At 42.8% G+C, this 13,788-nt stretch overlaps 1 protein-coding gene across 1 annotated transcript; it reads right to left on the reverse strand.

The window, feature by feature from the left end:
- Positions 1 to 1,656: 1,656 nt before the first annotated feature.
- LOC109999801 (interferon-induced protein with tetratricopeptide repeats 1-like) lies at positions 1,657 to 7,636 on the reverse strand. Its single transcript, XM_065956292.1, has 2 exons — positions 7,554 to 7,636; positions 1,657 to 4,796 (listed from the first exon to the last, which is right to left on the reverse strand). The coding sequence occupies exons 1-2, from the start codon at positions 7,634 to 7,636 to the stop codon at positions 3,449 to 3,451; spliced, it is 1,431 nt and encodes a 476-aa protein (XP_065812364.1). The 3' UTR covers positions 1,657 to 3,448.
- Between the last annotated feature and the right edge of the window lie 6,152 nt (positions 7,637 to 13,788).

Below are 13,788 nucleotides of genomic sequence, written 5' to 3' on the forward strand. Positions count from 1 at the left end.
CACATTCCTGACGTCATCACTCACACTGTGGTAATTCTAGAGTCTGTTGGGGATTATTCCTCTTCATTTTACTTTGTTGACTTTCAGAAACAAATTTTGGTTTTCAAAGCAATAATGTATGTGACACTTAGCAGGGCAACAACAGTGAGTGCTGTCAGATGGGGCCCCCTTAGGGAGGTTTCCTACTGTCATTTTGGGGCACTGCTTTGGTTTACATTTGTGAGCCCTGAGGGGCCCCTACTGGTCTGGGGCCCCAAGCAGTTGGGGCACACACACACAGACTCCAAAATAAACAGGCAGGAGAATAATGTAAAACTCAAAAGAAGATATAAAATTAAAAACAAGTGTTTTGGGGAAAGTCTTATGCTGTCAATATCAACCTGTTGCACTGACAGAGTATGAGGTTTTTGTTTTTCAACATCGGTTTTCCTTTTATTCCAGGATTCAGCCCAAAACTTCAATTCACCATCAATGATGAGCCGGAGCCCGGAGTGGGACGGAGTCAGTACAGGAATGCAGCATATAGACAATGTGTGTTATGGAAAATCAACAGGAGAGATACAACAAGTCACAATATACATGGGTAACACTTTACAATAAGGTACACACATTTTGCATACTTACTGGGAGACGAATGGGAAACTAACCACTAGATATAATCCAGAGTGCATATGTGAAAAGGGCTCTAGGTAACCATTAGTTAACAGGTAGATTTGTGTGGTTTATCCAGCTTTCATTATCCGTTAAATAATAATTCACTACTCTACAACATGTGATGAAGAAGTACTCAATATCTACCCAGTACTGAGTGGTTTTCTAATGGTTACTTGAAACTTTAATCACGTTATTTTTGCATTCCAGCATGAGCATACAAAATAAAGTTTGGGTTTGGTTCTACATTACACAAATTTTCTACCAACATAACTTGAACTGCTCTTCTGCTGTTGCTCGTTTGGAGCGACAAGTGGTTCATCCATGCCATGATTGATGGTTAGTCTTTCACTGTGCCAAGACACACATGATCAGAACATGTGCTGCTGTGAAATGTTCTTATTCTTCCTGACACAATAAGTGTATAAAAGGCTCAGACAGTAGGTGGCCTTCCTGTTAATTGCTCACGCTCCTCCTGCGTGTTGATGACGTAAGCATCTCAAGCTTTTTGCTTCTGCCTTTTCCTTTTCAGTCGCTACATAACACATGACTGTTGACTCTGTTTGAACTGTCTGTATTGTTTAAAAATGATTGTATATGTATAATGGCTGAATAAAATACTCATACATACAGGAACAGTTTACCAGCATGAGTGTGTTCGGAGAGGAGAGCGGCAGATTATAAATTCATCGTACTCTGCAACATGATGATGAATCAGTTTATGGACGCCATCTTGTAATACTCTTAGTTCACCAGCAGATGCCGCCTGTGCTAGTTGTAAACCCAGGCAGTAAAGTGTATGTGAAGTTGTTAATCTGTCTAAAGAGCTAATTTCTTTCATTTATGTTCATTGAACTCGAATATTTCTGCCAAATAACTTACTCTAATAATTGTCAGACGCTTATGATCTGACGAGGCTTAAATTTCTAGCTCCGTCCTCCCGATAGTTTAGAACTGAAGAAGGTGAAACCACTGAAACAAAAAACTTCAAGACGATTTCTTGGTGTGCACACTGTTCATTTATTGGTATAAAGCTTAAACACAGCTTGAGCAAACAGGAGCATCTTAATATATAATTTTCAGGTAACAGAAAATACATTTTCACATGAACAATGAGGACTTTAAATTTCTGAAGCGAAGCACATTCATATAAAATCCATTAATTCTAAAATCTGAAAATACAGCATTGAAAAAACACAACAGAAGCAAAATACATGATAATCACAATTCACACATTTCTTCATTAAATATTCACCATGACGACCGTGTTTTACAAAGGACGTCACACCTACCAGGAGCTAGGGTGTAAGATTTAAAGGTCACATAGTCTCCTCCTCTTCAACCAGTTAAAAAAATTCTCAGAACTTCCAAAAACATGTGTGAAGTTTCTTGTTCTAAATCCACTCTGATCCTGTATTTGATCATGCCTATAAACCCCTCTATTTCAGCCCTGCTCAGAACAGGCTGTTTCTGTGTCTGTACCTTTAAATATGTAAATGAGCTGTGTCTGACCACGCCCTGTCTCTGGAAGGGCTTGGGTGTACTTGGTCTTTCTCGCTCCATGTCCTATTGTTTACGGTAAGAAGGCAGACTCAGAGGGCAGAACAAACACCTAGCTGTGGGAGTGTCACCCACCTGGGGGAGGGGCTACTGCCCTTTGTGATGTCATGAAGGGAACTCCGTCCTGAATTAGTAAGACATTCCCAACTCTCTCGCTCTCTCTCTCTCCCCTGTTTCTAACTCTATTTACTGTCCTATCTCTAAATAAACGCATAAAAGCCCAAAAATAAAAATAATTAAGAAAATATATATATTTTTTTTAACCAGGAAAAAGTCTCATTGAGATTAAAAATCTCTTTTACAAGAGCATCCTGGCCAAGACAGGCAGCAGCACAATTACAGGGTTTCAGACATAAAACACTTAACAACAATGGACATAAATACAGGAATCACAAAAAGAACCAGTTCACCAGAATCTGTCATAAGTCATGAGCAACAAAGCGATCAAAAAGGACAATACGAGTTAGCTAAAAAATCTACAGTTAGATATTTCTGCCTCCAGATCATTAAGACCACCTTTAAAAACATTCAAGGAAACCAGCTCCCGAAGACTTAGAGTATCTTGCAACCGATTCCAAGAAGAGGGAGCAGCATACTTGAACGCCCTTTTTCCTAATTCCGTACGGGCTTTAGGGATGGTAAGAAGGTGAAGATGGTAACTTCCATTACTTTATATGTAGCTCTGTAGGTAGGATGGAAGCAGACCGAGAATACCCTTATAAATAAAAATGCCAGTGATTTAGTCTACGTGCAGACAAGGCAGTCCAACCAACCCGAGCATACAAGGAGCAGTGGTGAGTAAGGGCTTTTAGATTGGTGATAAACCTCAGTGCCCCATGGTAGACAGTATCCAACGCATGTAGGCTTTGCCAGGATGCGTGCACGTAAAGAGCATCGCCATAGTTTAGCACTGACATAAAAGTGGCAGCAACAAGTGTTTTTTTGGCCTTAAATGAAAAGCAAGACTTAATTCTAAAATAAAATCCTAATTTTAACTTGAGTTTTTTTTAACCTATTGTTAAATGTGAGACTTAAAAGAGAAAATAATAAAAGTAAACCTTCCTTTAATTTATTTCAAATAGTTTTGTATGGCAAGACATTTGTTTTTAGTTAGTTTTTATCCTTATTTTTTGGACGCCCTGGCAGAATTGGCCCCCTCCTGTTTTTCATTCTTCTCCAGGATTCTGTTGCTCTTTATTACCACGTGTGAAAGCAATACGCCTTTGTAGAATTATTATTATTTTTTTTTTGCTTGGACAAAATTGTCCCCCCTAAATTTGCCTCCCCATCTGGACTTCCTTGGCTCTTGCAGATTTCTGAGAAACTCCTCTATTTCTCTGCACATTATGCCTCTGTCTTTAGTCTTCTCCAGGATTCTGATGCTGTTCTCACGGCTGAAGGATATTTCTGGTATTGCTGCTGCCTTCATGTGATACTGTGTCGATCTGTGGGAGTCATTTAGATTAAAGTATAAATGATTTGCATATTTGTTGTATAGCATCTGTTTGTCTTCAGGTTCTGCAGGTTCATTTTTGAGCAGTTTCTGAAATATCTGCTCAGCTTTGGCCTTGCTGTGATGTGACTTTGCATAGATAGTTGCGAGGTCTGTTTCGTTTCTGAGTGAAGAGTGAGGGTAAAGAGAGAGCAGCTCCTCGTGGAGAGTGATTGCTCTGTCCATCATGCTTTGTTCTGGGGAACTACTGCTTTTATAAATGATCCTCCATCTGTAGCAGAGCGCAACTAATTTCTTCAGATAACACACATCTGGATGTTCTTTCAGAACTTTCTCTGCCAAATCAACGGCCTCATCAACTGATATGTATTTTATGTAAAGGTTTAGTAAGGCCCACATGCCACTGCCACTGCAGCACAGAGTGCTCACATTTCCAGCCAACTCACGGACTTCATCTCGAATGTTTTCTCCTTCATCAGCACGTTGGTCAAGGTAGAGCGCAGCGAGGTACAAGTTCTCTGGATCCCGTTCCTTGGCTTGTCTCATTTTCTCCAAGAGGTCAGGGTCCAGCATTGGGTCACTGAAGTTTTGGGCGTTCTTTAACCATATGACATAGCTGGTGTTCCAATCCACCATGTCCGGCTGCATCCTGGCAGCTTTCTCGTAGTAATCAACAACCAGCTTCTTATCCTCTCCGAAGAACATCAGGGTCCAGGCCTTTTCAGCGCAGATCTCTGGATGGAGGTCGTCCTGTGATGGAGATGGGTATTTTTCCATCAGGGCATCAACCTTTGACAGGTAAGCCTGACTCTCTGCTTGATCTCCCAGGTGGTGGTGCAGCCAGGCCAGGTTCCCGTAGTTCACCACTAACCAAGGACCCTCATCTGCATCTCTCAGCTTGTTGAGGGTCTCTGCAGCTTTATGGAACAAACTGTTAGCCTCTTCATTTAACCCCATCTTATACTGAATGAACCCCCACAGGTTGTAAATGTGGCCCAGCCATCTATTTCCCTCCTCTGTGCTGAAGTCCTCCATCTTGTCTGTGAGACGTAAAAGTTTCGGCCTGCTGCGGTCCAGGTCCCAGGTGAAATGGCACTGCAGGGACTCCAGTGTGGTTTGACTCTGAGCAGCACTGATGGAGAATACAAAAACAAACATTTAAACACATCAGCAGCTAGTTTTTTGCTTTGAAGTGTGCTATGTTTGGATGTTTACTGTTCATCTCCCATGAAGAAAATAAGATGTTTTAAAGGAGCAATATGTAACTCAGACACCTAGTATTTAAATGAGTACTGCAGTTAAAATTCTAAACATTGTATGGTCACAAATTAGACGACACTTTGGGTGGCTTTCCCTCCCTAAAGCAACGCCCATACGTAATAATCACCTTTTTATACCAGCTAGGATTGACCCACGATTTACATCTTTGGAGAGGAATGGCCTGCGCTGTCTGGGTGACTTATACATTAATGATGTTTTTGCCAGTTTCGAACAATTACGTTCTGCATTCAATTTAAATAGCTCCGACTTTTTTTTTTATATTTTCAGCTCCGTGATGTTGCTAGGACCCACTCACCGGCATTCCCTCAAGTTCCAAACTCCAGTGGCATTGATCTGGCACTCAAGGCAAGAGTCTTGCCCAAAGGTCAGGTTTCCTACCTTTATGACCTCCTGTTCACAACTAACGAGTCCGTGGTAAATAAGATCAAGGCTGATTGGGAAATCGAATTACAAACCAACCTTTCTGAGGATTTCTGGAAAAATCTCTTGGGTCTGTTAATTCATCTAACACTAACACCTCCAGTCTGGTTAAGAAGGCTCTTCAACGCCTCTTTTTCCTGAGGACACTGAATAGACACCACCAGTCTTCAGCTGTACCGATGAACTTCTACCGCTGTGTGATCGAGAGCATCCTGACCAGCAGTGTCACAGTCTGGTACGGAAACTGCTCTGTCACAGACCGTAAGGCGCTACAGCGGGTGGTAAAAACCGCCCAGCGTATCACAAGGTGTCCACTTCCTGTCATTGAGGACGTCCAAAAAAAACGCTGTCCGCGGCGACCTCACAGCATCCTTAAAGACTCCTCCCACCCTGCCCACAGACTGTTTACCCTCCTGCCCTCCGGTAGGCGCTTCAGAAGCCTCCGGACCAGAACCAGCAGACTGATCATTTAGTCTATGGCGCTGCGCGAGTTGCGACTAGCAGTAGTGGTCTGTCTTTATTCGTCTGTTTTCTAATGTCGTCAGTGTATAATCGACCAGAAACAACCTGATTTATAGCTCACTGCTCGTCCCGGACCAGATATGATCACTGGCAAATTTCTTAAAGTATGTGCAGATCAGTTATGTGATGTTTTTACAGATCTTTTCAACTTGTCATTTACTGTGCACAAGGTCCCCAAGCTGTGGAAGGATTCTATTGTTGTACCTGTGGCTAAGAACAAATCTCCCAAAGAGCTAAATGACCTGAGGGATGTGGCTCTGACTTCAGTAGTAATGTAGACTTTTGAACAATTGGTCAAAAGAGTTCTGACCAATCATGTTCAGGGCCTGCTTGACCCGATGCACTTTGCATATCAGTCAAACAGAGGTGTGGCTGATGCCACTATTACTCTATTTAACTATTCATATAAACATCTCGAGGGTATAAAAACACATGCAAGGCTTTTATTTGTAGATTTCTCCTCAGCTTTTAATACAATCCAACCCCACATTTTAGAAAAGAAACTGCTGTCCCATTTTAACCTTGATGCTGGGTTGGTGAAATGGATCTTGAACTTTTTAACTTGCAGGCCTCAGGCAGTCAGGGCAAATGGTGCCCTATCCGAGAAGTGGCTGTCATCCACAGGCTCACCACAGGGGTGTGTCCTGTCCCCTTTATTGTATATTTTATATACAAATGACTGTAGGAGCACCTATGACAACAGGCATCTCCTGAAGTTTGCAGACGATACTGTTCTAATCAGTCTGCTCCAGGATGGAGACGTCGATCACGGGCCTGTTGTGAAGGACTTTGTGGAGTGGTGCGACCGCCACTTCTTAAAGATCAATGTCAAAAAAACAAAAGAGATGGTCATTGATTTTCGGAAAATCTCCCACTCAACCTTCCCGCCTATGATCAAAGGTACACCTGTGGAGAATGTTGAGTGTTACAAGTACCTGGGCACTGTGATTGACAAGAACACAGATGCAATCTGCAAAAAGGGCTTTCAGAGACTCTACTTTCTGCGCAGAATGAACACTTTTAATGTGGACAAGACACTGATGGTTTTATTCTACCGCTCTTTTATAGAGTCAATTTTAACCTTTTGTTTTATCTCATGGTATGGTAACCTTTCTGTTCAGAACAAAAATCGTCTTTCCAATATTGTCAATACAGCCAGTAAAATAATCGGCGCTCAGCAGCTTTCATTGTCAGAAATCTGGAACAGATAAGTTGTTAGAAAAGCAAAGTCTATCTTGTCCAGCTCTGACCATCCTCTCTTAGAGGAATTTGTTCTTCTCCCCTCAGGTCGGAGGTACAGGCTGCCCAGGGCTAAGGCAAACAGATCTAAATTTTCATATGTTCCTCTTGCAATTAATGCTCTTAATCTTCTTTAAATCCTTGACTGCACTTTCAAGCAGAGCAAGCACATGTATTTATTTATACCATTTGAGTGAAACTTCTCAACGAACAGTGAGTTTTTATATTTTATATTTCTTGGTTGTATTTCATCACGTTGTGTTGCTCAACTTATGTCTGTTTATCTGTCGTGTTTTTGTGTCCACTGTTGCAAATCAAATTTCCCTTCCAGGGACAATAAAGATCTGAACTGAACTGAAGAACAGCTTTTTCCCCAGAGCTGTCTCTCTACTGAACTCTGCCCCCCAAACTCTGAACTTTATCTCACCTTCCGAACTCCGCCCCCTTTCCCCTGCACATCACCTCACACCCATCGTCCCCCCACCACTCCTCCTGGTCATACACACACATCTCTCATCCACCTGTATTATTATATAGTATGTTCATATCACCTCAATAAGTTATCGACCTGTACAATATGTCCATATTCTGTATATTATCTGTAATCTAGTATAGCATGCTCACTGCACCTTAATCTGTATATTATAATCCTAAAAATATCCTTATATTTATAGTATTTATTTATATTCATAGCATCCCATTAATCCAGCCATATATACCCAATAATTCACTTTTTCTGTAAATTTTGTAATTACTGTACATAACACAGATTCTTGCACTTTCTGCTTGTTGCACTTCTGGTGAGATGCCAAACCTCATTTCGTTACTCTATACTTGTATATGTGTAATGACAATAAAGTTGAATCTCATCTCATCATCTCATCTTCTAGCTGCGCTAGGCTGTCTCTCATCCAGTTTAAAGTGCTCCACAGACTTCATTACAGCAAATATAAACTCTCCAGAATATTTCCAGATACAATCGATGAAACTTGTGGTAGATGCTCCCAGGCTCCTTGCAACCTGACTCACATGTTTTGGTCCTGTTCTAAATTAGTTAATTATTGGCAATCCTTCTTTAAGCCCATCTCCGACATTTTAGGTCTAAACATCAATCCATCCCTGCATATAGCTATTTTCGGGAGGTCTCCTGACGACCTTGTCACCTCGACCACTCAGGACAATGTTATTGCTTTTGCCTCTTTGATTGCCCGCAGGAAGATCCTTCTCTCATGGAAATCTTCACAACCCCCCTCCTTCAAAGCATGGCTGCACGATGTCTTATTTCTCCTTAAGTTAGAGAAAATTAAATTCACTCTTAGAGGGTGCTCTGATAGGTTTTACACTCACTGGAGACCTCTGCTTCAAAATTTAGAGAAACTTTCACCTGACGAGGTATTATAGTAGTACACCATCGCCTGCCGATACCGATCCTTCCCTCTCGTGCTTTATCTTTTCATTTTACACAACGTCCTGATTTCTATTGAACCAGTGGGGTTGTTTGTTCTTAACATGTACTTCCTGTGCAGAGGTTTACGCAAAGGCCTCAGAGGATTAACAGGATATGGGCTTGGTGCAATCTGAACAGCGATATTTCAGCAATATGTGACAGCAACTGTCACAGTTTTATTTTAACACATCAGCAAAATACATTTTCCATTACACAATGCACCTCTTCACTGCAGCCCCTGACACCATCAGCCACAGTATTCTTCTATCCAGCTTAGAACACTCACTCAACTTCACTGGCACTGCTCTTTCCTGGTTAAAATCCTACCTCACCGACAGACAACAGTTTATCAAAATCCATCTTTAACTTGTTTTTATTAATATTAGCTTAATGTGATACACTTGATACCCTTCTGTTTCTAAAAATGATCATCCAAAGTCCTTAATAAACTCCAATACATCCAGAACTGTGCTGCACCCCGTCTCACCCACACCCGATCCAGTGAACCCCTCACCCCTGTCCTACATATCTCCACTGGGTCCCTGTCTCGTACCGTATCCAATTCAAAATCCTGCTCCTTACACATAAAGCCCTTAACCACCAGGTCCCCTCCTATCTCACAGTTCACCCTCACACTCCTGCACGCAGCCTCCATTCTTTAAAAGCCGACCTCCTGTCTCCCCCACTTAGAACCAAGCAACGAACCTGGGGGGACAGAGCCTTCTCCATAGCTGCCCCCTCCCTCTGGAAACTCACTCCCTACACACATTCAACACTGCACTGACCCTTCTACATTCAAATCACTAATCAAAACTCACCTCTCCAAATAAGCTTTTAATCTATGATTGTGATGTGTGATCTGTTTATCTGTCGCTGCACCTTCATGTTGTTTTATTTATGATTTGTGTGTAATGTTGTAATGTCTGTTAGTCTGTCCTTACTGTTCTGATCCTTCTGTCTTTTTAACAAATGTACAGTGTCTTGAAATTGAAACTTATAAATAAAATGTATTATTATTATTTTACCCCAGACAAACAAAATGTCACAAAAGCAACAAAGTGAGAAAAGTAAACGTATGAAACACTAAAATAATGAAGCTAAAGGGGAAGAAAAAGACTAAAAGGAAAGGGTTTGGAATTAATAAATTAAAAACATGTAAACATTCGTATGCAAGTCAGATACTCACCTCATCTTTCTACTGTTTCTTCCTCTCAGTCGTTTTCTGAAGATGACTTAGTCGAGCAGATGTTTCCTCTTGATGTTGCTCTCTGGTTACAGTCACTCCAGGTTTAGCTCTCTAGTGTGGATGATGTGATGATGCAGTAGCAGCAGCTTTAAATGTCCGTGATAGAGGCGTGGCACTTTCCTTATCAGCAGGATGTTATGTGACTTTCATTTCTTCATTTCTTAAGAATTAAAAGTTAAAGCCTCAATATGTTGCAGGGCTCTCAAGTGTGACTGTGTGTGTGTGTGTGTGTGTGTGTGTGTGTGTGTGTGTGTGTGTGTGTGTGTGTGTGTGTGTGTGTGTGTGTGTGTGTGCGGTGTGTGTGTGATTATGGTTAGTGTTGTTTATTGTAGGTGTTTGATCAGAAACGCCAGTGCTGCCTGCTGCAATAGCTGCACCTCCTGAGGTGTGATGTCTCCAGCCTCAAGGAGCCTGTTGAGGGTAGCTCTGGTGGTGAAGCCAACATTCAGCTTTTCTCCTATCAGAGAGAGAAAAGAAAGTAAAAAGTAAAAGTAAAAGTAGTTCAAACAATATCTATGGGTTTTACCCATAGACTACATGTACATTTTATGCCCTTTCCATCACATCAGAGATCTCACTCAACTCATAACAACAATCTTCACAAAAAAAGTGTATTTTTGGACAATGAGCATACAGGTTTATCTCCTTATGAGACTTGAAAGCATTACCTGGCAGTTGGTTTAGTGTCATTGTAGAGGATGTCATGGACTTGTCGGCCCTGTAGTGCTATCGGCTTCATGAACCTTGCACACAGTTTCAAGATGAACTTCGTCATCTGCAAAATTGTAGTTCATAAAAGATTTCCATGTATTACTCGAAAAAGGACATATCAGCCAATGAAAAAATAGGTAGACATACTGGGCAGCAGGATAGCCCAACCTTTCCATTTTACCTCTCCATGGAGCAGGAAGATGGAGGACTTTTCTCTCTGGAGTAGAAGGTTCAGTGTGGAGAACATTGGCAGCGTTGCTTGAAAGAAGAGGAGATAGACTTCTGTCAGGGGGTTGGAAAATGCATCCACCAGGCTTAACCATCGCACTGAAATGTGCAGCAGCATTTCCATGTACTCGCTCCCATGGAAGTCACAAAATTCTGTAAAATATATATAACATCAATAGCAAACAAATAAAAAATGTTGCAATGCATTTTGTTTTATAACACTAGAGCTGGTTGAATCACAAACCTGCCAGGTAACCTTTACGGTTGGTGCTGCCCTTAAACCAGTACCCAACATCCACAGTCAGATCCTCTGGATCAAATCCGGATATCTGCAAAACATGAAATCAAAGATTTATTACAACACTATACAGCAAACATTTTTACTTGGCATTGGACTTAACAGATTGGTAATATTAAGTGTAAATGTTTGAACTTACTTCCAAAAACCTCTGCCCTGCATGTTTGGCAGTGTTGTGAATAATATGGCAGGGGCATCCATGTATGTAAATACTGCCATTTTCCCTCAGCAGTTGAGTTTAGAGCCGTTTCTTTGGTTCGATGTCCCTTGCCTTCTACATGCCTGCCTACGTCCCTCATGCCTTGATGGGCACAGGAGTTCTCTTGCCTGCAGATAGAGCACCAGTAGTAGGAGCTGGTAGTTCCGATTGTGAAGAATGGCCATTGGGTTGACCATTCAAGGAACACCTATAGGTGGCCGCTCCACATACTCCTCTCTTTTTCCCTTTTTCCAGTGGCTTCTCCACTGTCTACTCTATGGTGTCCTCCACCATCTCTTTCACTGACTCTTCCCCTACTGACACCCTAGCTGTCTCCTCCACTGCCTCCTCCTTCATTTCTTCCACTGCCTCCTCCACAGTCTCCTCCACTGCCTCATCTACTGCCTCCACTATTGCCTTCTCCACAGTCTCCTCCTCTGACCTGGCTGCCTTTTTAGGGAGCTGACCCTTCAGAGCGAAGCATGAAAGAATGCTCATTTGCCTCTTCCCTGACATCTTTGAAACAGACAAAGTTATTATTAATACTATGCATGGCCAGGATATAAAATATAATGAAATATTATGATTAAAAGTGGCCGACTGACTAAAATTGACTTTGCATTTGACATTTCATTTTCTGTATCTGCACAAAAATGGTCCAGCCTATTTCAAAATATGACTAGGCCAGGGCCCGTATTCACAAAGAATCTTTAGGCACATGAGTGACTTAAAAAAAACATCCAAATTGCAAGGGAATAATTGTGCTTCTGTTTCAATAGCCCACGTCAGCAACAACAATTAGATAGCCTATATGTGAAAAGGCATAGCCTATTCGATAATTAAATGAAAATACTTTCATGCAAAGTGTCAGCGTACGAATGCATGTAGAAGTGTCCCTAGAGAGTTATCGTAGCTGCTGTAAAGCAGTTGTTGTTGTTGTTATCCTGTTTGCGGTACACAGGTTTGTGTGTAATAAAGTGGAAGCCGTAGATAAAGAAGCTCTCCGCCTATGTGCCGTTTATTGTTTTCTCATTAAGTGTATCCGGTCCGACGAACCCAGAAAGCTCCGTTACATTGGTGGCAGCGGTGGTTCTTTCTGTCGGTTACCGGTTAATCTTTGTTTTGCCGTGCCGTCTACGTTCACGCTGCCGTTCATTAGCTTAGCTTCCTCAGTATAGCTAGCCCGCTAACCTGTTGAGCAGCGTAACGTTACTAAGTAACGGACATGTGGTGCGGTTATGACGACCCTTTGAAACCCGGCACGTGGAGAATTACCGGCAGTTCGCCCGGCAGAGATGTTTGTGTTGACCTGCCTACTCCTTTTGCCGACAATGGAAACCAGAGTTTCCTTGGCTGGGTGAGACAGTTGGAGGTGGCGGTCAGAGCGGCCCTGGGCTGCGGCAGCGACTATAATGATGAGCTGGTGGCCATCCTCCCCACCCGACTGTGCAAATCGGCGTTTCTGCTGTGGGACAGCCTTCCTGAAGCAGTTAAGTCGGACTATGCTGCTGTTAAAGAGAGATTGGGGATAGCTTTTGGGCAGAGACAGTATATGGACCGCTTCAGAGCTAACTTATCTGCTCGAGCATGAGCTCCCGGGGAGACCTTGGAGTTGTATGCAGCTGATGTGAGCCGGCTCGTCGCGGAGGCGTTCCCGGATTATGGGGCCGTTGCACGGAGAGAGGAGAAGTTTCGTCGCTTCCTTGCTGGCCTGGATCCGGTGCTGAAAGCCAAGTGTCTTGAGCAGGGTGCTACGGATTTGGAGGAAGCTTTGACCATTGCGAAGTGTTGGGAAAATGCCAGAGAGAATGTGTGAGTACCTATCTGGTCACCCAGCTACCTGTAGGAACTTCAACTGTGCAGTCTGTGTCAGTGACGGATAATCTGCAGCGAGCTGTAAATAAATTGACAGATGAGATGTGCTTCATGAGGATGGAAATGAAAGAGATTTGTGATGAAAATCAAAGACTGAGAGCTGGGAAAAATGATAGACGAGAGCAATTGTTCCGCTCACCTTCAAGGGGACGCTGCAACTGCACCTGTGGTGAGTGGGGATGCCAGTCAAACTTTAGACCGCCCCACTTCTTATGTAAGGGGGGTGGTTGAAGGAACTGAAGTGGCTGTGCTGGTGGACCCTGGGGCCACTGTGTCATTGATCAGTGAGAGCATTCGCATGTCTGTCCCTGCCCTGCGGAGCACGCCCCTGAGGAAGAATTACATTGACTCTCGTGCAGTAAATGAACAAATGCTGGATACGCTTGTACCTGGCTGCTGTAATGTGTCCCGAGCTGATGTGGTGACCATTCCCCGCTTGAGCGAAGCCTTGGTGCCAGGCAACGTCCGTTACCCCACGGGGGCCAGCGTTCCCACTGCAGGCCTTGACGGCTATTTGGAGCCCAACATTCCTGAGATGACTGGACTGGTGGTAGCTCACACAGTGACCAGGGTGAAAGATGGTGTGACTGTGGCTCGTGTCCTCAAGCCCACTGGTAGAGCTTTTGAGCTTAAACAGGGTCTTCACTTGGGTGAATTC

The sequence above is a fragment of the Labrus bergylta genome, chromosome 6 (assembly GCF_963930695.1).
Source record: "Labrus bergylta chromosome 6, fLabBer1.1, whole genome shotgun sequence".
In the NCBI taxonomy this organism is placed as follows: domain Eukaryota; kingdom Metazoa; phylum Chordata; class Actinopteri; order Labriformes; family Labridae; genus Labrus; species Labrus bergylta.